The sequence below is a fragment of the Erythranthe guttata genome, chromosome 13, assembly GCF_056151865.1.
Source record: "Erythranthe guttata isolate IM_541 chromosome 13, IM_541, whole genome shotgun sequence".
Classification (NCBI taxonomy): Eukaryota; Viridiplantae; Streptophyta; class Magnoliopsida; order Lamiales; family Phrymaceae; genus Erythranthe; species Erythranthe guttata.
In genome coordinates this window covers 15,526,157-15,550,722 of record NC_142545.1, presented here as the reverse complement: position 1 = coordinate 15,550,722, position 24,566 = coordinate 15,526,157, and the positions used below count along the sequence as shown (strand labels likewise).

Below are 24,566 nucleotides of genomic sequence, written 5' to 3'. Positions count from 1 at the left end.
TATTACTGAGGACATCCATAGTCCATAAGTTAACCTGAAAAAAGCTTAACGCCCGAAAACGCCTGCGCCTCACATCGGCATAACGGCAAACAAGGCAAGCCCACATGGTTAACTTATGAATATCACTGGAAACCTCATACCTTCTGGTTAAACCAAACTCTACCTCTGATATCTTAAGTAAAATAAATCTTACATTTCACAAATGCACATGATAGTAAAGTAATGTTGAGTCAAGCCATGATTTAATACAGGAACTTAGCCGACCATTGAGGCGGCGATCATCGAGAAAAATAAAAGACTGGAAAAAGAAATAAAAGAAAGAGTACCTTAAAGAACACCAAGAACTTCAAACAAACTTCTATTCCACACAATATTATACAAGAGAGAAATTAAAAAAGAGAGAGAGCTGCTAGAAAAGTGATGCCTAAGGAGTAGAAAACTCCAACTATAAATAGAAAAAGAAAGAGCCGGACATCAACCCCGGATTTCAAAAAGATAAAAAAGCGTGAATAGTAAAAAGTTGTGAATAGTGTTTTTACTATTCATAAACAGTGCTTGGTCTGCTGGCGTAAGCAATGACGAAATTTAATTTGTCGGGTACTGTAGAAGCATCTTGCTGGAATGCTCTAAGGTTGAATCTTCCTTAAATCGCCATTAAAGAAGCTTGTTTCTTCAGAAGTCTTAGAGTCTTCTTAAAATAATCTAAGGACTGGACAACGAAATTGTTTCTCCGTCTGATCCTTTCTTCAATAAGGAAAAAATCTTCAAGGGCCGCAATCTTCTTTTTAAGAATCTTGAGATAATTCTTATCTGTGATCTCGTTAGATTTTTCATCGAACCTAACATGAAAGGGAACTTTCCAGATGTTCCAACCTGGTGATGAGCTGAAGCGTACGAGATAAATCTCCCAGTCTTCCATCAATCCTTTCTTTTAATTTTCTCTTTAAGAGAAGACTTAAGTAAATCAAAACTTTCTTGTAAAGAAAGATCTTGATAATCCTCATTAGGATCCTGTGCATCTTGGAGATCAGTAACCGAACTCATGGAAGCATCTGATTTTGAATCAGAAAAGTCGATATCATCGAATAAGTCTTTCTTGATATGGTCCATATAAAGATCCATAATTTTATCTTTAGGGAAAATGTCTAAGTACTGCTTGGAGAACTCAGAGAATGAAGGAAGACTATATGAAGTATTCTTAGTAGAGATCTTTTTGTGATCTTCCATTTTGGATTTAATCCTCTGGATATTCTCTTTTAAAGGTGACTCATTGGAGCCAGGAGTGATGACATTTAGATTGTTCCAAAACCTTGTAGTATGGATTTTCCATAAACACGGTGAACCGTTTGTCGTGAAACCGAATTGTGGTTTCCACTTCCAGACCCAAGGGATTCCGGAATCAACAAAAAACATACAAATAGTTTTACTACCTGTATTGTGTGTTTTAAGAGAAGAAAAACAAATAGAGTATTCTTCTAAGAGAGATTTAATCTCTTCAGGCAAAATGTCTGCCATAGCCCCAAAGATTTCCCACCACGAGAAAAGCCAGTTTGGAATTTGATTCCTACTGATATTATCGCAGATTTTTATAAGCCAAGTATGAGAATGCTTGGGATTCTGGTATAGAAGGGTTTTATAAAAACTTTGTAAGTAATCCCAATAATTATATTGGAAGGCTGACCTGGTAACTTCATTGGTAATGGTCTTTTCAGCAAAAGGGGAAGTACCCCATTCCTGGATAGAGATGATCTTCTTAATAACAAATTTAGAGTAGTTAATAATCTTACTCTTAGGGGGATAGTGCTGAATATCAACACTTCCTAGACTGATGAGGATATTCTCATAGAATCCTCTTGTCTTGTAGGTTTCGACCTTCCAATAATTTGTCGGAAGATATTTATCCATAAGAATCCATGGGGACTCTTTGAATGTTTCATCTTCATTTTCAATGACTAAGATTAACTCTTTCTTAGGGGAGTCAAAGAATTTGTATTCTTTTTGAGCCATTGAAGAATATGATTCTTCTTCTGATTTTGAGGAATTGTCCTCCATTGGTATATTTTTCTCTCTTTGTCTGAGGAATTCTTGGAACTCCTTTTGGACTTCTTTTGAAGAAGAACTCGCACCAGAAATATTCTGGTTAAAAAGGGATTTTTTCCCTTGCTGAACAATGGGGAAACCTCTGCCTCCCCTTCCTCTTTGAGAGGAAAAAGGGTGTCTTCCAGGAAAGCTCATATCTGTCATGAAGAAATATATTCACGAGTTAAGAAGTCTGGAAGATGATTATCTTTCCCTTGTTTATAAACAATGTTAAAATCAAAGTAAGCAAGATGCGATTGCCATCGGGCGAACATCTGTTTGGAAACATTATGTTCAAAATCTTTAAAGAGCATAAACGTAGCAGCTTTACAATCAGTCTTAATGGTAAACTTTTGATTGTATAAGTCATCCTGAAATTTAAGGACACATTTAACAATAGCAAGAATTTCTTTAGCTGTAGTAGAATAATTTTTTTGAGCATTATTCCATTTACCGGAATAAAATCGAATGATGTATTCAATCTTATTATCAGGGTTGATTTGTTTTAAAATACCCCCATACCCCAGATCTGAGGCATCAGTTTCAACGCATTTTTCCCACAAAGGGTTAGCAAGCATAAGACACGGAATGTTTTTAACTTTCTCCTTAATATTAATAACAACCTTAGTGTGATTATCACACCAAGGAGAAGGATTCTTCTTAAGCCTATCATATAAAATAGCAGAATCGTTAGCAAGATTTTTAATATAAGAAGAAACATAATTAAGGCTTCCCAAAAATCTTTGCAGCTGAGTTTTATCGGTAATAACATCGGGAAATTTATTTCCAAACTCAATACTTCTTTGAATGGGAATGATGTTTCCTTTTTCAATAGTATGACCTAAGAATTTTATCTTAGTCTGGAAAAGAACCATTTTAGGTTTTGAAATAACTAAACCATTTTTAATGATTATGTTTTTAAACATATAAAGATGCTTAAAATGCGTCTCAATGTCTTTAGAGAAAACAAGAATATCATCAATATAAACAATGATAAAATCACTATACGGATAGAAGATGTCATTCATGATTTGTTGAAACTCAGAAGGAGCATTCTTAAGGCCAAAAGGCATAACATTCCATTCGTAATGACCGAAAGGAACGTTGAAGGCAGTTTTATACCTATCCGTCTGATTTATCTGTATTTGCCAGAAACCTGATTTTAAATCAAATTTTGAAAACAAAAGAGCATTGACCAATCTGTCAAGAAGATCCTTTTTATTAGGGATAGGGTGTCTAATCCATTTAAGAATTTTATTAAGAGGTTTGTAATTAATAACCAGTCTAGGAACTCCTCGTTCTTGCTCTGAATGTTTATTAACATAGAAGGCAGTACAAGACCAGGGGGACTTGGAAGGGGAAATAAGTTTCTTTTGCAATAAGGACGATATTTCCTTCTTACATAACTCTAAATACTCTGAGTTCATCTGGCAAGGCCTAGACTTAGTAGGGATTTGACTATCTTTAAATCCTTCTTCGTAGGGAAGAGAAACAATATGTTTTTTTCTATCCCAAAAAGCGTTAGGGAATTCATTGCAAATGTCAATAGAGAATTTATTATATAAAAGCTTTATTTTATCTTGAAGTTTTAAATTCTTCAATCTATCTTCAATAGTTAAAGAGTTAAATTCTTCTTTGAGAAAATTGACCTGACAATTTTTAAAATCAATTTGATCTTGGATAGAGTTAAGAACCTTATGAATAGGTTTAGTGATAAACTTAAAAGAAATAGGTTTACCATTATAGGTACCTGTAATCCCTCTTTCATCAATAAAAGTAAGAGGATAAATCTTATAAAGAAATGGAAGGCCAATAATCATTTGACTAGTAATGTCTTCAGCAATAAGAAAGTCATTAGCAATACAACAACCTTCGATACAAACATAAGCATTTTTAAGCTTATAGTTAATTTTTAAAGATCCTCCTCCTGCGTGAGAAAGAGAATGTGTAGTTTTTTCAAAAAACTTGGTGGGAATTTTTCCCATTTGAATAACACTTAGGTCAGCGCCACTATCAATCATAGCAATGAAGTCTTCCTTGTAAGAATTATTAATGAGGAGAGAAATCTTTGTATACCATTTTTGAGAAATAATAATATTAATGGTAGATAAATGATTTTTATTTAGAGTGTCAAACTCATCGGAGTTAATGAACTCTGTAAAAGTATCTTTTTCTTTGCCCTTTTCAATAATAGAAAGACGCGACGAAAATTCAGAATTATTCTTTTGAAGAATCTTAATATCATTTTTAAGATTATAAATCTCTTGACTCAAATCATTGATAGTGATAGGACTATTCTTGGTACTCCTAAGTTTAAGAAGGTTATTTAATTCTCCCATGTTGTAGTAATTATTATCAATTTTACTAGAGAGACTGGTGCTAGTATTACTAGTAGAGGGACCAGAATCATGTAGCTGGTCAATGACCTTATCTCTTAAACTAGGATCCTTAATCTGTTTAAGAAAGTCAAGAATATTATTATTAGTTAACACATTTATATTCAGGTCTTGGAACTGACTCATGAGTTTGTAATATTCATCTTCAACAGGATTATCTGTATCTTTGATGCAATTAAGACATGGTTTACCAAGAGCACAATTATTGCATTCATCACTCTTAGTAGAGATATCATCGGAAAAATCCGATTCTTGGGAGGAATCAGATCTATTAGAATCTGTATCATCCTCAGATTTCATGACAATTTTATAAAGGGTTTCTTTTAAATCATCATCAATATCAAGATTTTTAATCTTATCTTTAGCATAACATTGATTAGCATAGTGACCTGTTCTACCGCATTTTCTGCAAATAATCTTGCTAAGAAAATTACTATCCCTTTTATAGGACTTTTTTCTGTGATAACGATTTCTACCTTTGTCGTTATCTTGCTTTTCTTTAATCTGTTTACTATTATCATAATGTCTTCTCCTTTTCCTGTAATTAGGTTTATGATTAAATTCTCTTTTATTTTTATGAGAATCTTTTTTGCCAGGATTGTCTAGGCCAAACTGGTCACAGAAATGACCTAACTGTTTTCTTTCAAGCAGATTATCCTTACGGATCTGGTTTCTTAACTTGATTTCATTACAAAGACTTAGTCCTTCTTGAATACAAGTACTGACAATTTGGCCAAAAGTAAAAGCCTCATATGCAATATGATCTGAGTCTTTTCTAAGGACCTTTTTGATCCTTTCAGCAAATAAGTAGGGAAGACCATCAACAAACTTGTTTTTCCAAATATCCTGATTGCATTCAGGAATATCGAAAATGCGTGATAGAAAAGTATCTTTGTACCATCTAAAATCAGAAAGGGTTTTACACTTCATATTTAAAAGAAGAGTTTTGGTGTTTTCAGATTTATTAGTAAATCTACCAGTAAAATGTTCGAGAATGGTAAGAACAAGAGAGTAAACCGCATTAGGTTTAGTTTCACCATCTTCAATTTTAACAGAATTGAAAATTTCTTGTTTATTTAAATTATTTAAATAATTATCCCACCAACCTTTAAGCTGGCCGGTAAACCCAACCGTAATGGCTTGAGCAGTTTGTAAATCATTGTTACCACTAATTCTGCAAGCAGAACCATACATAAGCATGCGATGGCATTGAGTAATAATATGTTTGTCACTACCGCCATCAATATTCCATTCATAGATGCTCTTTCCTGAATAGGAAGTATTGAAGAAGTTTTCATGTTCTTCATGAAGAACATCCATAGGGGTGGGTCTATTATAATAGAATTTAGAAAGATTGGGCTTATCGGCCCATCTCATTTTATTAATACGTTCAGTATTATCATACTTTGTAGAGCTAGTGCCAGGACTATCTTCAAAATCATTATTTAAAGTAGAAATATTTAATTTGCTGAATTTATTTGAAATAATCTTTTCAAAATCAGAAACAGAGGGTTCAATTTTGAAATTGTCTAATTCAATAGGAGACTGTATAGAAGAGGCAGTCTTAACAACTGTACTTTTATCAAGTAAATCAGACTTAGTCTGAGTCTTAGTTTGGAATAAAATTTTGTCAATTTTATCATGTAAAGATATAATCTCCTCCCCTATAATCGAAAGATAAAGATTGCCAAAATTATTTTGTTCAATCATTAAATTGATTTGTTTAACCGTAACTTGTAGAACATCATTTTCAATGATTTTAGAGAATGGAAGAAAATTAAAAACTCTACCATTTTTCTCAATTTGAAAAGGAACATGAGGAGGGTGGATAGATTTCTGTATACCATCAGAGATAATTTTAAAATCTCTTTCAATAACTGAAACATGATTAATGTAAAAAGTTTTTATGAACCAAGGAACATAATAGGTAATTTCATTATGATAAGTGCAGAATTTATAAAAACTGTCAACAAAGTAATCTAAATCGGTTTTTGAAAAGGATTTAAAATACCAAACTCTGAAATTATCCCATTTGGGATCATTAAATTCATCATTAATCTGAGCTCTTATCGAAGAACCCTTAGAGAAATCAAGAAAGGTTTTAAAATCCATTCAAATCTTAAAATTACAATCCGAAATTGTTTCGGGATCAATCTCATCTTTGTGAATGATGTTATTTTCATTAATAACGATTCTTTCATAATTGTTATTATTAAAAGCATCTTCTCTATGAGCAGAAGTGGAAGCTCTAGAGGTACAAGGTAGTTCAACCTCATAATCTAAAGGAGAGATGAAGGAGTGGCTAGATCTAGATCCAGAATAAGAAGTCGAACTTCTTCGAAGTAAATTATTTGAACCAATATTAATGATTCCATCATTTCTTTGAGTGATGTGTTGAAAATTGCTATTAATAATAGGGATCTTGGGAACAGATTGTTCTAAAATCCAGTTTTCAGGAAAAATAATTTCTTCCCATTTAATAGATCTCCTGGTAGTAACGTTTGACTTACTAAAATTTGTTTCAATTAAGATAGTTTCATTATTATCTTTTTCAATTCTTTTACACATAGGATTAAGAGTAAATAAAGGTTTATAATATAAACGATAGCAGATACACATAATTTCAGTACCAGGTATGTAATTATAACCATGAGTTTTAACATTTAATGTTAATGCTTCAAGAATATTACTATCTGATAAGGATAGGGATAAATTAGGATAGGCATCAAAATAGACCGGTCCTAAAGCTAAGCTAGATTCAATAATTCCCATAAGGGATTGTTTCCAGTTGAGATTTCTACCATCTCTTAGGGTAGCAAGGAAACTTTCTGGTAATCCGTTTAAAGTAAGAGGCCTAAAGGCAACTTGAACACAACCAATATGTAAGAACTTATGAGTTCTTTTAAAAGGTAAAATATCATTTTTACTAAGTAATTTAATAACCATTTCAGATTCATGAAGAGGTATAGAAGATTCAGTGGTTTTAACAATTTGTTTGAACCCTAATCTTTCAAAAGTACCCAGTTTATAAACCATATTAGGTTTAATAAATGGAATAGTCCATCTATTTAATAAATCAAGATTTTCAGGAACATCATATTCCTGGGTCATACTGTTTTTAACAGTATCCTGATTTCTGAAGATATTCATCATTAATTGAAATGTATGAAATGTATTAAATCACGACTTAAGAACAAAACATACTTTACTTACATGGCTCTGATACCATAGGATGAGATCGCTTATTATATCAGTAGTATCCTGTTGGGTCTTTTAGAAACACAGATCGGATATTACTGAGGACATCCATAGTCCATAAGTTAACCTGAAAAAAGCTTAACGCCCGAAAACGCCTGCACCTCACATCGGCATAACGGCAAACAAGGCAAGCCCACATGGTTAACTTATGAATATCACTTTTCTAGCAGCTCTCTCTCTTTTTTTATATATATATATATATATATGGAGCGTGAATGATTGAGATCGAGAATTATCCACCAACGGTCCAGATTGAATCTGTTTTGGGCTTTAAGTGATTTGATGGGACGATGTTAAGGGAGTGAGCTGTACAAGGTGGATTAGCAATTTTGGGCTTGTTTATAAAATAAACATTTGAGCCCCTTTTATCTAAAACCCCAACTTCCGATTTGGGCTTTCAAGAACTAATCCAGCCCATATATACAAAGCTCAATTTCGGATTTGGGCTTTCAAGAACCTAACCCAGCCAATATATGAAAAGCCCAACTTTAGTTTTGGGCTTTCAAGAACTAATCCAGCCCATATATTTAACCCAACTTCAGATATGGGCTGTCAAGAAATAATCCAGCCCATATATAAAAAGCCCAACTACAGATTCGAGCTTTCAAGAAATAATCCAGCCAATATATAAAAAGCTTCAGATTGAGGCTTTCAAGAACCTAATCCAACCTATATGTAAAACGCCCAATTTTATATTTGGGCTCTTAAGAACTAATCTAGCCCATATATAAAAAGCCTCAATTTCAGATTTGAGCTTTCAAGAATTAATCCAGCCCATATATAAAAACCCCAAGTTCTTATTTGGGCTTTCATGAACTAATCCAGCCCGTATACAAGAAGCCCAACTTCAGGTTTTGGGCTTTCAAGAACTATTCCAGCCCATATATAAAAAGTCCAACTCTAGATTTGGGCTTTCAAGAACTTATTTGAGATTCACCAAAATGAAAAATCCACCTGTCACCAGGCATCCACGTGTCAACAGATTCTTTCTGCCACTTTATTGCATGCAAAATAATTTTAGTCACTGTAAAAACTACCCCTGTGTAATTTGAAAATAGCACAAATCCTCTTTTGATAAATAAACTAGCAAAAACCCCCCTGTGAAATTTAATCAAAGGCAGAAAAACCCCTAATGCACTTTCGTGTGCCACACTCTCTATATGTGCGTCTGGTGACGGATTTTTAGACCTAAAATTACATAATTGCCCCTCAAAATATATTAATATGTGATGCCACCTCCCAGACTCCCACACTGCAGCACAATAGCCGCTGCGACCGCCGCCGCGTGAAGAACACATCATGAGGACGCACAAGGGGCCGACGATTGGATAAGCTTCAGGAGATTGGGGAATGTCGGAAGCAGCTAATCTTCTACGGCGGCGGCGGCACGAATTGATGCTCTGCGAAGCCCTACAACCCCGATTACAAGATGTTCGAGCCTTTCTCCACCACATCTGAAATCTTCGTTGGTGTTGGACGGATTTTGTAGAATTGTATTTGGGGATTTTGCTAGTTTTTGCACAAGGAAAACGAGCTTGATGCTCAAATCTTTCCCCCTATTTTTTCTTTGAATTTGCTTTTGGATCTGGACGAAAAGAAAGATTGGATTTTTTTTTCTTTTGTTTTTTTTTATTTAATTTCTTACTGTGAAGGTCATAGTGGTGTTATTAGAGATGGCAACGGGATTCAATTTGTTGAAGACGATGATGATTCAACTTATCTTCTTTTCTAATTATCAAAAAAAAAAATTATCTTCTTTTCTTCTGATTTTTTTTTTTTTTTTTTTTTTTTTTTTTATAAACCAATTAAATTGAAATATTATAAAATTTTAGTAATCAAAAATTAATTATGGTTTTCTTTTTTAAGATAATTCAAAATAAAGAAATACATAATTTTGTAAATTTATTTTTTGATAGTTTAATTTTGTAAAATTAAGTTCTTCTTTTTTTACATAATTTAAAATAAAGAACTTCTATGATAATTTAAAAATAAAATAAAAAAGAAACCTATTCTACTTTTCTGATTAAAAGTTATAATAAAAATAAAATAGATAAACTATTTATAAATATAAGAATTTAAAATATTTATCCGAGAATTGTAAATGTCATTTGTATATTTGTCATAGATATACCAGGGTATTTATGTCTTTTTACTCTTGGTCAATGTTTAAATTATTAAGGAGTGAAGTGTGCTATTTAAAAAATTTCACATGGGTTTTTGCTAATTTGTTTATCACAGGGGAGTTTCTGCTATTTTGAAATTATACAGGGGTACTTTTGCACATTACTCAAATAATTTTCCGACCGAAAACCAGGGTAAATGGCAAGAAGACGAAGGATACATACTACTACTGCTACACACAGTACGAACTAACAAACAAAACAGAGGAAGATGTATTTGATGAAATCCGCCATGTTCAATCTATCAAGAAGGAACCGATACGGCGTCGTTTTAAGTAGAGAAAGCCGCAGAGAAGGTCGAAGAAAGCATGCATATATAACAGCACCAAGAAAACCGACGGCAAATTCGCAGATGTTTCGGAACATACGAGTAAGGAGGAGCCAATAATGGAGGGCTGGAGGAATGAAAATGAAGAAGACGAATATGAAATTAAGAATAAATTTGCTAAAGATCCAGGTGTTGGCGGGAAACCCATTGATGAAGATCAAGGGTTGGATGTCAACTGGCGCCATATTGATGACAACAAATCTTAATTAAATTATTTCAAATCTTAATCTTCCTTAGTGGATGTAATGTTTAATTAATGTGCTGCTTAATACAAAGTTGGATGTAAACATATTTTGTGGTCTTATTGGAATATAAATAAATTAAGGATAAATTTCAATTTCAATTCTACCCATTTTTTTTTTATTATTTTAAATTGATCTACCCGTTCAACTACTATAGTCATGGTTATTTTTATGCTACACCCGGTGAAGGTTATATCGGGTGATTTTTTACTGTAATCTACACATCAATGTGTGTGTTTTTTTGTGTGCATATGAATGGTAAAGATCTACTTGGTGTATTTCGCCCGGTGTATATAGTTAGATAGTGTTATTAATATAGTCAAACTCATAGTATTATTCATACCTTAAATAATATTTAAGATTATAATTTTTTTAAAATATTGGATGAAATTATTTATTGTTTATAAAACATATGATTTAATTTTAATTTTACATAGTGTTAAATTCATAAAAGTCAAAAAATATTAGCTTGAGAAAATATACAGGTATATTGGATCAATTCTTTTTCATAATTAACTTTTGTTAACCTTTTATTAACATCAATTAGTTTATAAAAAGAATGAATATTAAAAAAAAAATACAGCTAACTACTTTCTCAAAGTAATTGATGAATAATGAATTAATATTGGATAAACTTTGGGCATATCTTCCATTAAACCTCCAACCTCATAACTTACCACGATATATAACTGATTGCAATAACAATTCAAAAATAAATAATGAAATAAAATAAATGGAAAGAGTTGATATGTGTTTGAGTGGCAGGAGTTGTGCATGAAAACGTGGCACTCCTCAAATACACGTGTCCACTTTCTGCATTGCCACCTTTCTCTGTTCTAACACCTTATAACAAACCACCTTCCTCCTTACTGAACAGAAACACAGAAAATATATCTCTTATTACCCACCAAAATCTGCAAAAAAAGAAAGAGAAAAAAAGAAAAGAAAAAGAAAAAGAAAAATCAAAGGTGGCAAAAATGGCGGCCATGGCTATAACCAAAACAGCAATACTAAACCTTTCAAAGTCATTTTCCCAGAAATACCCCTCCCTCCATCTTCACCACAAGCTCTCTAGGGTTTCCTTCACTTCCGCTTCCCGATTTCCCGAGGTATTTATTAATTGATGTTTGTGTTGATTTTTTATTTTTTAAATTTGTGACTATTATATATTGATATGTATATTTAATTGATGTAAGGGACGAACGGCGGAAGATGACCGGAGAAGAGAGTACAGTCCGTACAACGCCGACGAATCTGTGGAAGAACCCCAAGACGAAGTCAGGAAAACCATGGACAAAGCTAAAGACAAAACTCGAGAATTGAAGGACAAAGCTAAGGAGAACACCGGCGAAATGAAGGACAAGGCGAGCGGCGCCGCCGCGAAGGCCGGCGACAAAGCTAGAGAAGCCAAAGACACGGCGGCCGGAAAAGCCAAAGAAGCCAAGGACAGTCTGGCAGACGCCGCCCGCGATGCAAAAGAGAAGGTGACGGAGAAAGCAAACGAGATGAACGAGAAGACGAAGGAGAAGCTGGGCCCCATGGCCGACAAGGCTTACGAGATGAAGGAGAATACGAAGGAGTCCGCCGGAAACATGGCCGAGAAGAGAAAAGAGCAGGCGCACGCGGCCAAGGACAAGGCGATGGACGCCGCCGGAGCCGCGGAGAAGAAGATGAAGGAGGCGGCGCGCGGAGCGAAGGAGACGACGAAGGGTGTGGCGGGGAAGGTGGCGGAGACGGCGGAGAGCATAACGGAGAAGGCGAAGCAGACGGTGCAGGGCGCGTGGGGTGCGGCGAAGGACACGACCCAGAAGATTAAGGAGACGGTGGTGGGGAAATCGGAGGAGGATCACGTGGATGATTACGTAGAGGATCACGTGAAGAAGCAGGCGAGAGAAGATTGGGAGAAGGTTATGGATGAAGATGCGGTGGACTCCGGGCAGAGGTCGGCGGAGAAACAGGACCAGAACAAATATTGAAACGACGGCGTTTTGTTTTGTCGTACTACTTCGATTTCATACTGTATTTAATTTCTGCTTTTTTTTTTTAATTTCATAATCGCTTTTGAGTTTGACTTTTGGTCATGTAAGCTTGTATTATGTATTTGTTGTTTATTAATGCTAACTCTTTCCTATTTTTGGTGTGTTTATTTGAAGTACATTTAATTTACTTCGATCATGGCGGCATATTAGGGTCATGTTACTAAAAACTTCTTCAGTCACACATTTTTTTATCTAAATTATTTACATAAAATTTTTGTAATTTGGTTTTTTATCGAACCAAATTGTATATATAGTTCGGTAAAGAAATGTTCGCGTATCGAAATTTTGATTCGTTTTTTATCGAATTAACATCCCTAAATTTACTGGGTTGTTGAAGGGTGACTATAATTATCGAAACATGAGCGGAATTTTCGTAATTTGATCATAATTCGGTAATTTGATCATAATTCGTGTTGCTTGTGACTAGGCTCTCATTATCTGAAGTGTACAAGCACTTTACATTTGAACAGTCCAGAAAAATCAATATGGGCCTGAATTTGGGTAGGCCCGAAACATAAAATTGGGTTGGCCCAAATAAGAAAAGGCCCGTAAAAAAATGGGTTGACCCGTCAATCCGTCAAGTAGTAGAAGACAAAAGAAAGAGGGCACATAACATAAAATATATAGGGGAGCAGTTGTAACCTCTCTAACCATCCCAATCGGAGCACCGTCACCCTTCCGTTTCTCTAACATCGTCACCTACATACAACCATCTCCATACCCACAACATACACTTATAATTCATTTGTCAACAAAATAATAAATTAAAAAAAAAATACAATTCCAATTACATATTGACATGGTCGTCTAATGCATATTTATGCTACTTTAAATTAAATATACCTATTTTTGATTATATGCATGTTCCACCTTGCTTGCAATTTTTTTTTTATATCAAATTAGTAGAATTTTATTGTAATGTACATATATATGGAATAATTAAGTTCTCTACTTGAAAATTATATGTATGGATCATAGCAAAAACATCAGACTGTATCGAATGGATATCGAATGGATGGGAGAAGCTTTGTCATGCGATGCGTTGGTTATCGGGACCGTAAATGTGGAAATTGTCGGTATATGAGAGGAGGGTTGTTTCAATTGCGGCGATAGAGGTGTTTGCAGTGGTGTCTCGACAGTGATGGAGGTGTTTTGATGTCCAGACTCCTCGACGGTGGTGGATTTTTTTAATGCGAAGACGATGACGCCTCGATCGCGATCGTATGTGAGGAGGAGGTGATTCGAATCTAGTGTGAAGAGGAGTGAACAATACTTTTGCCTAAAAAATGAGGGTGGACCTATAATTGTAATAATATCATGATAATCTAATACTATTAAATGTTGAATGACTATAATATAATTATGCTTGTTATCAAAATTAATAATGCGAGAGGTGTAGGCTTGAATCCAATGTCATATATAGGTTGATTTTGTTATTAAGTATATGTTGATTCGACAACTATTATTTCATTACTTTCATTAAATAGTATTCACCCGTGTGATGTACGGGGCGGCATATTTTCAAGTGGAAATACATGTTTGAAAAATAAATTTACACAGATATCAATTATTACGCTCATTGAATTTAAGTACAAAACTTCATCGACCAACAATATTAAAAATATGTTATAAGTATCATATTCTTCATAGTTACAATGTAAGAATAATATTAAATATTAGTATATCGTCAAAAATAAATCTTAAAGATAATAAGATTTGCACTAATCATCCTAGGAACATGACTGAAAATAACATCGCACGGGGGTAAATATATAGAGAAGAAATATCTGCCAAAGAATAAGTTGTTAAAAAAAAAAAGAGGACATGTTACATGAAGAACTGATAAATATGAAAATATTTTCTAACTTCAAATTCGATGAAATACTTTCTTGTACACGACATTTCTAGTAACATTGGTGAGTTCAACCGAATCCGGCTTGATGAATATCTTAATGCCACTTTCATTAATGTCAATCAATTTAAGATTAGTCATATATATAAGTATGAATTACAATGGTAATCACTAATCATTAAAGAAAATTAATTAATTTAATTGGATAAATTAGCAAATTAAAAGGGTAGGAGTCCAAACAGACCCCTAAAACTGATGTCAGAAAAATGGAATAGAATAGAATAGAATCACTCATGAAGAAAAAAGTGGCAAGAGAAATTGAAATTAAATTAAAGTGGAATGAGAGAGAAAAAGACAGTGTATGTTAATTTATAGTTGTTGTCGAAAGACCAAGACAATAAAGCTGACACCACCACCTCCACCACCACTTCCGATTGCTCCTCCGCCGCCGCCGTCCGCCGTCTCTGTCAGTCTCTAATCCCCCTCATCACCACCACTTCGTGGTCCAGAAATTAAAACACCACACCCTATTAATTATCCCACCCACCTATCTATCTCCTCTAAATCACCTTATAAACCCTAAACAAAAATCTCATCTCAATTATATGTGTGATGACATGAATTTTATTCTGATCATTAATTAAGGTTAGTTATATATTAATCATGGTGTCCGTACAAATTAAAGTCAGCTCCCCTCTTTTATACTATTTGTGTATTGGTCTCTTCATCTTTTTCTTAAAGGCTTCTAAAGCTCAAGAACAAACAAGAAAGAGTGCATGTGTCATAATTTCTCTCTCATCACAAACCTAATTTCCACCCTAACCAATTAGCTTTCTCTCTCTACTTCTTTTTCTTTCTTTCTTTTCCTTTTTTTTTTTTTTTTTTTTTTTGTGGGCAGTAAAAAAATCTGCCCAGATTTTGTTGGGTTTGAGACAGATTTTCTATTTCTGAAATTTAATTTGGCCTCTTTCGTATTGTGGGAAAATACAAAAAAAAAAAAACCCTGGAATTGTGAGGTGGTTAGGTGTGGAAGAAATCAAACCCTCATTCATGAATACATGTAATTCAGCCAACTGAATTTTCTGATTCAGGAAATCCATAATTATTACAGAGAGAGACAAGTGTGGATTACATACATATCCGCAGCGTTGAATAATATGCAATTCAAGCCCACATGCACTAAAAGCTTCTACACCTGAAAACCCTCATTTTCTCTGTTATATATATACCACGCCCAGGTACTAGTTATATATAATATATATCAATCATTATATATATATATGCACTGTTCTATTGTTGTCAAGAAAAACATGGACCAAGAGAGACCTGATAATAATAATATTAATAATAATAATCAAGACAAATTCCAGCAGTCGCTGCGGCGGGGGAAGCAGCCGGAGGTTCAGATGCCGGCGGCCCACCAGCATAATAATCATCAGGGGCCGCCGCCGCCGCCGCAGCTGCAGAAGTGCCCGCGCTGTGATTCTGCCAATACTAAGTTCTGTTACTATAACAACTACAGCCTCTCGCAGCCGCGCTACTTTTGCAAGGCATGCAGGAGGTACTGGACTCAAGGCGGAACCCTAAGAAACGTCCCCGTCGGCGGCGGCTGTCGGAAAAGCAAGCGCCCGAAGCCCTCCCCCGGCGAGACTTCCAGAGCTCAATCTTCATCAGTAGCCGCGCTTGCATCTCAGAATCTGACGGGCGGTTTCATTCCAGGCGGCGGCGGCGGCGGACAAGGGTTTAGAGCTATGCCGCCGGTGATGCCGCCGTCGATGGGTAACTCTTTCTACACCGGCGGATCGTTCTTGTCCTCTCTGGCCGCCATGCACTCTTTACCAGCCGGGATCAACCAACGGGCCACCACGCTGAACTTGGGTGGTGGTGGCGGCGGCAACAACAGCCAATACGACGCAAATAATATGGCGGTTTTCAGAGCTCCGCCGCCGCTGCCGCCACAACAATATTTCCAGGCCCAGAATGAATTCTTCCCTTCAGCCATGACCATGCCGCCGAGGCCTCTAGGTTCCTGGACTCAGACCTTCATCAACAGAGGCGGCGCCGCCAGCTCCTCCGCCACAAACCCCAGTTTTTGGGGCGGAGCCGCCACCGCCGGAGATAACGACAACCAGGCTGGAGGCTCTTCCTTCAATCCAAATCATTGGCCGGATAATCATCCAGGGTTCGATCCTTCTCAGTGACGAAAGACACAAAAAAAAAAACAGAATTACAAACCAATTTTCTTAATCGAGTACTATATATTTTGGTTTCTTTCGTATATGATTCTGCTTTGATTTGTCTTTGAATAATAATAATACAATGTGTTCTGTAAAAGAATTATTACAATATTTATATATATAGATAGATAGAATTTATAATTTGAGTTGGGTTAGGTTTGCTTTTTCTTAATTGTAACTTTTATTTGTTCATATATCAGAAAAGTTAATTGTGTTTTAATGTTGAATTGCTTTTTGTTGTTGCTTTATTTCATCAGTTATGACATTATACAAATCCAGTTAATTACCGCTTGTTATAAGCAATAGAAGAGATTAGAGTAGAGATTATATCGACATAATTTATTCAATTCAATTTGCTTTTATTAATTATATATATCCAACTTTATAGTTAAAAAAGGTAGGGTTTTCGTAGTGTGTGAAAAGTCATTAAAGTAAGCACATTATTATTAATCTAGGGTTTATATATATATATATATATATATATATATATATATATATATATGAGAGATTAATAATGCATGAATTTGGGTGACCTGAACCTGTCAGGCTAAAGCTAAATCCTAAAGGTGATGGATAATATGCTTTTTATTTTTTATTTTTTGTTTTTAAATAAAGGAATACGAAAAGATGTTTTGAATTAAAAAAATAAAATTAAATAACGAATATGCATAAAGATTCGATGAATAATTCGTGGTATTGTAGATCAAATGTGGGTTTATATATTTAATAAAACAATCTTACCTAAGACACTCATTCATAACTCATGATGAGTAGGTTATGTATATTTAAGAAAATAAAAATCTAAAATTAGGTATTTATGTACTACCTGAACATAAATAATAAACATCCTTTTAACTAATTAACACATTAATTATATTAATAAAACTCCTAATTGATTTAGTGGTCACAGTCTCGTAGATGATATATAGCTGCTAATTAGAAACCAGAATATATAAAAAATGCAAAATATATATTTAATATAAGCATCAAGGAACAATCCATTGTCCAGCTTTAACACTACCATGCCATGTTATATATATTTTACCTTCCTTTTTCTTTTTTTTTTTTTTTTCCATATCGCATGCACATTAATAAAGGGACCGACCCTATTGCCTTTTTTTTTTTCTTTTTCTTTTTTTGGTTAACCATTCAATTATATGAAGAAAAAAAATATCTCAAAAAAAAAAAAAAATTCTACGATAAACAGATTTCTTTTGCTATCATGTTAGCAAGTGTTGGGTAATTAGTGAACTAAGAAACGTATAACCCGATATCGAGTTCAATTTATGTTGCACTGTGCATGGCCGGGGAGTTAGATTAAATATAAACATATATATACATGGGTATGTGTGAGATTATATATAAATCTACAATTAAACTACATTAAGTGTAAATAATCAAAGTGTAGCATCTAATTACTTGCGCCGTGTTTCTTTGTGAAAGAAAAAAAGAAAGTAATGGAATTATATATTCAACCCTAAAAAGAAAAGTACAAGTGAAGATGATTGAGAGGTACCACCATAATTTGGTCGTCGTCGGTCTTCTGGTCAATTTGATTCTTTTTAATGATTGTTTGTATATTATTATTATTATCATTTCATTTGGCCAATTATATTAAATCCTTTCAAAGCAATTTAACACCTTTTTTGTTTCTCTAGCTTTACTGCTTTGCCCTTTTTACTAAGTGATGAATCATTATAATTCATATTTTCATTACTGGTTTTTATTTTTGAATTAATTAATCATATGCTTTGATGACTCTGCTGATTAATTCTTTAACCCCACGTGTCTTTTGATTTTCAAATTCTCTTCTAAATAGCACTTAGCCCCCTCAAAAAACGCCATTTTAGTATTTTCCCCTTGAAAATATGAAAAAGGGATAACGCCCCTTAAAACATACAACTTGCCGCATTGTGCATCAAAAGTGTATTTACGGTGAATTTCTCGTCGGATTTGAGTAATCTGAAATGATAATTTCATAATTTTGGACTCTCTTTTTCTCCCGCAAATCGGATCAACCAAATTAGGGGGTTCTTCTTTACTCCAAGTCTCAAATTAGAATCGGAGTCGTGAAATTGGAGTCGGGCTCCATTTTCGGAAGGAATTCGTCCACGAATCCTTGGACGCCACCGAGCCGTCGTTGTTGGAATCGGAAACATCGGTCGGTGGAACTAAAGGGCCACCCCTCGGAAATTATTATTTTATTGTGGTTCTAAACTGAAATTGTAAAACAAACATTTCAATGTAACGGGCCGATAAAATTGTAACGCTTCAACTTTGGGCCAATCATATCAATATCAGCAACTATATCTACATATATACATGTCAAATTATTATTATTATTATTATTATTATTATTATTATTATTATTATTATTATTATTATTATTATTATTATTATTATTATTATTATTATTATTATTATTATTATTATTATTATTATTATTATTATTATTATTGATATTTCTTTTGTTATAAATAAAAGTTGAATGTATCTGAGTTTTTTTAGGGTAAATTACAACCAACCCCTGAGATATGATTAAATTACGAAAAACTCCCTCATGTTTGGATAATTACATCTACCCCATCAACTATGAATCTTCTTACACCTCCGGTTTTATCTATCCTACACCCGGTGAAGGTTACACCGGGTGATTTTTCACCGTTGATCTACACACACCAATGTGGGTGTGTGTGTGTTTGTGTGTATATTAATGGTAAAGATCTACCCGGTGTATTTCATCCGGTGTAGGATCTCAAAAGCCTTACACCTCCACCCTTATGATGTCAAATTCAGCATAATCATCTATAAACATACAGTTTCTGATGCACCACAATCTGATATATACATGCCAAAAAACACATCTTATGATCATCTTGGTTCAAAATGTGGAGCTTGAATGGGATAAAACGGGTACAAAAATGATAATATTCCATATAAATAAGAAGATTCCACTAAATTTGAAAATGCAAGTGTAAACGTGTAAGAAAATTTATAATTGAGGAAGTTGTTGTAATTAACCAAACATGAAGGGATTTTCATAATTTTACCATACCTCAAGGGTTGTTGTAATTTATCTTTTTTTTAATATACGACAACAATGTATGTGAGTTATTACACCTCGTAATCCTTGACTGCTTGTAATCCACAGAAAAGATGTAAATCATGTTACACATAAACTATATACTATATGACAAATTTTACCTAAAAATTGTTAGCGATGGATTCGAACCCATGTCATTTGACGGTTCCACTAAATTTAGCAATTATTTTAATTAAATGAAGGCAGCAGTTATATGCAAGCCTATTTTTTTATTAGTTCAAGACCTCCAACATAAAAATACTAATTTACCCATAATGAAATTCAAAACCAAATAAAAAACACAAAATGTATAAAAAAAAAACGGCATTACAACGCCGATTTTTACTTGTAAAGTCGACGTTGTGTCGCCGATTTGGTTAACAAAAATCGGCATTATGACGCCGATTTTCGTGTATAAAATCGGTCTGGATAAACCGATTTGGGAAACCAAAGAAAACGCACAAAAAAACCAATTTCAATCTCAATTTTTTTTCCAAAATCGGCTAAAGCATTGCAACCCAACAAGAAATAAGTATAGATTAATATTCATTCACGCATATTTATGAAGAATCGAGATACTCGATTAATGTTTTAGGATTTACAAACAAAAGTTTGTAAAAATGACTTACCTGTTGGTGGTGGTGCAGTGGGTGGGTCGCTAGTCGTCGTCGGCGCGGTGGAAACCTCGCTGGTCGGCGTTGCAGCGGTCTGGCTGCAGCGGCTGTCGTGAGGTTTTTTTTTTTTTTTTTTTTTGATGTTTTGGTCTTGAACAAATAAAAAATAGGGTTTGTTTGTATTTGGATATTATTTGTAAATAAGGGTATGTTCGTCCTCTTTGATCTTGATGTAATAAGATTAGATTAATTTACGGGTTTAAATTAATAAATCCTTTTATATGGATTTGGACTAATAAATAAATGGTTTTTATATATCCGTCGCCTTAAATAAATTAATGTTCCCTAAATGAGATGTTCATGACTAAGAGAGGCAAAATTGGACTACAATTTCTGATAAAATTATGTATTTTCGTATTATATAATAATACTATATAATACAGTTAAAATTATATAAATTCATATAATTGAAATAATAATTTAATACGTTTTCACCGAAATAAAAAATTGGATTGAAATCTGTTTAGAAAAATCATGATATAAAATTCAACATATATTTTATTTTTGATTAAGGAAAAAGTAAAAAAAATAAGAATTCTGAATTAAGTTTGAATCGGCGGAATTCAAACCAACAAACAGTGGCTGCTTCAACCCGACCGCATTGTTTCGAAAACTGTGACGAATCATTCACTTTAATCTGTTCCAGGCTAAAGAGATGATGGTGGTATCATATTTTCTTGAACAAAAGATTAAAATATGCATCAAATTAAATTAAATGAAATTAAATTGTTGCTGGGAGATTAAAACATATAGCAAAATGAACAGCACTGCAAATAAATAAGACAGTAACACACACAAACACCGAATTAAATTAACTTAGAAGTGTCATCGAAATAATAATTAATCTCCCCTCTCTTCTATACCAAATCCCAAACTCAAATTAAATCCCCCAAAAAAAAAAAACTTAAAAGCTGATGATAAACAAACTGAAATAATACACCAAGAAAGAAAAACCTCCAGGTTGATCTATATATACATACACACATATATATAAATATATAATAAAAGGTTTTTAATAAGAAATCATCAACCAACGCACTCCTGGAAAAATTCGAAACTTGAGCTAACCTTGGAACAATGTGGTTGATGACAAAACCTTAATTTGGCAAATTAATGGCAGATATAGTAGGTAGTATGACGTGGATCCGAGGTTCCTCTCAGCGCAAAAATGGCGGCAGCCTTCCGTAGCTTCTCTAAAAGTAAGCAGGCCGCCTGCTTATATATATATATGTATGTATATACCCAATTCAAGAATCTTCTTCTTCTTGCTGCTGACATGATCACTCCCATCCAGATCATTAATTAATTTAATTTCTCCCATCATTAATAAATCCTCGATCCATCCATATATATATATATATATATATATATATATATATATATATAGAGAGAGAGAGAGAGAGAGAGAGAGAGAAATTGGAAAACAAAAAAACTGAACTAAAAACCCCTCTACCAAAGGACCAAAGTTAATGAGAGAGGGAGATGCAGGAGATGAAGAAAAGAAAATTAAATGAGAGAAGGGACTGAAGAAGAAGAAGGAGCCATGTTCGAAGGGTCAAACCAAGAACCAACGTTGTTATTATTACTACTACTTGTGTTCCATACAAGTGATGAAGAAGAAGAAGCTGCCGGATCAGAAGAATTGTTATTAATCATCATTTGTTCGTTATTAATATTTGGATTCCACCTGTTTATTGAAAGGTGGGTATTATCCTCATTATCATAATTATTAATAGGAGGAGGAGATGAATCAGTGATACCGAATTTCTGGTGTTGAAGGGTTGAAGCTAGCAGGGAAGCCATTGTTGAACTTGAAGATCCGAACAATACTGAATTGTAGTTGTTATTACCAGACGATGATTGGATTAATTGCCTGCTGAACCCGCCATTTTTGTAGTCTTCGTCAATTGCTGCTGCCGCCATGTTCAGACCAGATGAAAACCCTAATATTCCAAGGCTGCTCTCATGAGTTTGTTGAAGATCGAATATTAATCCAGCACCTGTATTATTATTGTTGTCTGAAGAAACCCTAGCCGCTGAATTAGTACTGTAGCTTGAAAATGGAAAGTTCAGCTCAATTGGATAAAACGACGACGTATTACTGTTGTTGTTGTTGTTACTCATCATATAGTTCGAAGCATGTGGCCGGGACGACGACGACGACAGATCTATCTGTTGATGATGTTGAGCACTACTATGTTTAGCGGCGGAGGTGGTTATTCCTCCACCACTACCACCGCCGGCGCTGGACGACGGGCGACGGAGCTTCTTGTTCTTCCGGCAACCACCGCCGACGGGGACGTTTCTGAGTGTCCCACCTCTAGTCCAGTAACGCTTGCAAGCTTTGCAGAAGTGTCTCGGCTGAGACAAGCTGTAGTTGTTGTAGTAGCAGAATTTGGTGTTCGCCGAATCGCAGCGCGGGCACTTTAGATGCGGCGGCGGCGGCAGTTGCTGCTGCTGCGGCGGAGGTGGTGGTGGAGGATCTGTTTTTTCCATAACTTTATTGTTATTTGGTACTGATGCAGCTGATGATGAATCTATCATACTTTTCTGATCATTTATCTGCTGTATCTGGTTCTGGTTCTGAAACAAACAAAGAGAGAGAAAGAAGAGAGAGAGAGAAATGAAGAAGGCGTGGTATTAGGGTATAAAAAACAACAAGATGGATATTCTATGACAAAAGCTAAGAAACAAAAGAAATGGGGTCATCTTGTAATAAGTCCAATTATTGATATATATATACATGCATCTCTAGAGAGAGAGAGAGAGTTGGGAGAGAGAGAAAGGAACCTGTGGCCATTGATGAGTCATGATCTTCTCTCACAGTAGGTTTGATCTCTTAATTAGTTCCACATACAAATACACCCAGAAATTAAGAGAGAGAGAGAGAGAGAGAGAGAGAATCCTTTCAAACAAATAGTTAGAAGACAAGGAGCAGGTGACCAAGTTATGAGAAGTCGTTTTGGTTGACGGGGTTTGAATTTTTTATTTTTTTATTTTTAAATCAATTAATTTCGAGAGAGAATGATTAGAAAGGGAATTATATATATATTTATATATATATATATATATATATATCATTTTTTTATTCCTAATTTCACGTGAAGCTCCTCCTGCCCACAACTTAATTAATTCAATTAACTTTTTAATTAACAATAATTATAAAAATTCGTTGCATTTAATTCTTGTCACATATGTGATTTTAGATTTAGATTTTACCTCTTTTAAAGCTTTGGTTGATTTAAGAATTTTAGTGCACTTAGGTCGTTTGATTGACAAGATAAGATTAACCAAAATAAAATTAAATAATCTAATGAAATCCAATTATTTTATTGGAGCTTAAAACTTCCAATAATAAAAACTCATTAGAAGGCAAAATAAGCCAAAATAAGTCATGATTATATAATTTTGACAGGTCGACCCGACAATTTATTGAGGATACCAAACATTAAATTTAAGTCCAACTATTTAATTAATCATGGCTTATCTTGGCAACCAAACGGGGCATTAGAAGTTAAAAAAATACTTCGAAGAATGTAACAAATGACAATTTCAGCCCAGAAAGCAGTCTAATTGGTGGAGTAAGTGAAATCTAATTCGATATTTTTTTTTGATTATCTAATTCGATATAACTATCTGATGCCAACACTCATTAGGTCGAACTCACTCGCACCTACATTTTATGTGTTGCGGGTTTCTTTGTCACAAGATTACAATTATATATATTAGAAGAGAAATTGTATTTTTTTATTTCTTTAATAACTTGAATAGAGCAAAATAATTGAATAAAGAAGAATTCTATTGTTATTTCAAAATAATCATAGCTCTTAATATATAGAAAATGGCGTGTAGTATGTATATATATAAGTTAGAAGAGCATTCTGAGAGTAGGAATAAAAGAGAACAATTGACATTGAATTAGTGTGTGTGTGTGTGTGTTATCTATATATTTATATATACTAATACGTATGTATAATTAATGTATGTATGTTCTTATAAAAAAAAAAAGTATAATGGATGCAGTATGTATGTGTTATGTATGTATGTAGAGACATAGATAATAGGGAATCCCTGGGGCTCGATACACGAGGTTCCAACAGCAAATCCCACTCACTCTTCTTCTATATTAATAAAATAACTTCAACTAAAAATAAATTAAAAAAAAAAAAATGTTCAAGGCTTTGTTTGGCACTTCCCAA

General features: G+C 34.0%; 3 protein-coding genes across 3 annotated transcripts; 2 read left to right on the top strand and 1 right to left on the bottom strand.

Moving 5' to 3' along the window:
- Positions 1-11,364: 11,364 nt before the first annotated feature.
- LOC105968554 (uncharacterized) lies at positions 11,365-12,614 on the top strand. Its single transcript, XM_012993184.2, has 2 exons — positions 11,365-11,592; positions 11,680-12,614. Exons 1-2 carry the CDS (start codon positions 11,461-11,463, stop codon positions 12,457-12,459), a joined length of 912 nt encoding a protein of 303 aa, XP_012848638.2. The 5' UTR covers positions 11,365-11,460; the 3' UTR covers positions 12,460-12,614.
- A 2,071-nt stretch (positions 12,615-14,685) lies between these two features.
- LOC105968504 (uncharacterized) lies at positions 14,686-16,831 on the top strand. Its single transcript, XM_012993138.2, has one exon. The coding sequence runs from the start codon at positions 15,655-15,657 to the stop codon at positions 16,573-16,575; it is 921 nt and encodes a 306-aa protein (XP_012848592.2). The 5' UTR covers positions 14,686-15,654; the 3' UTR covers positions 16,576-16,831.
- A 4,327-nt stretch (positions 16,832-21,158) lies between these two features.
- Positions 21,159-23,345, bottom strand: LOC105968496 (Dof-type zinc finger DNA-binding family protein). Its single transcript, XM_012993131.2, has 2 exons — positions 23,158-23,345; positions 21,159-22,950 (listed from the first exon to the last, which is right to left on the bottom strand). Exons 1-2 carry the CDS (start codon positions 23,176-23,178, stop codon positions 21,874-21,876), a joined length of 1,098 nt encoding a protein of 365 aa, XP_012848585.2. The 5' UTR covers positions 23,179-23,345; the 3' UTR covers positions 21,159-21,873.
- Positions 23,346-24,566: the final 1,221 nt, after the last annotated feature.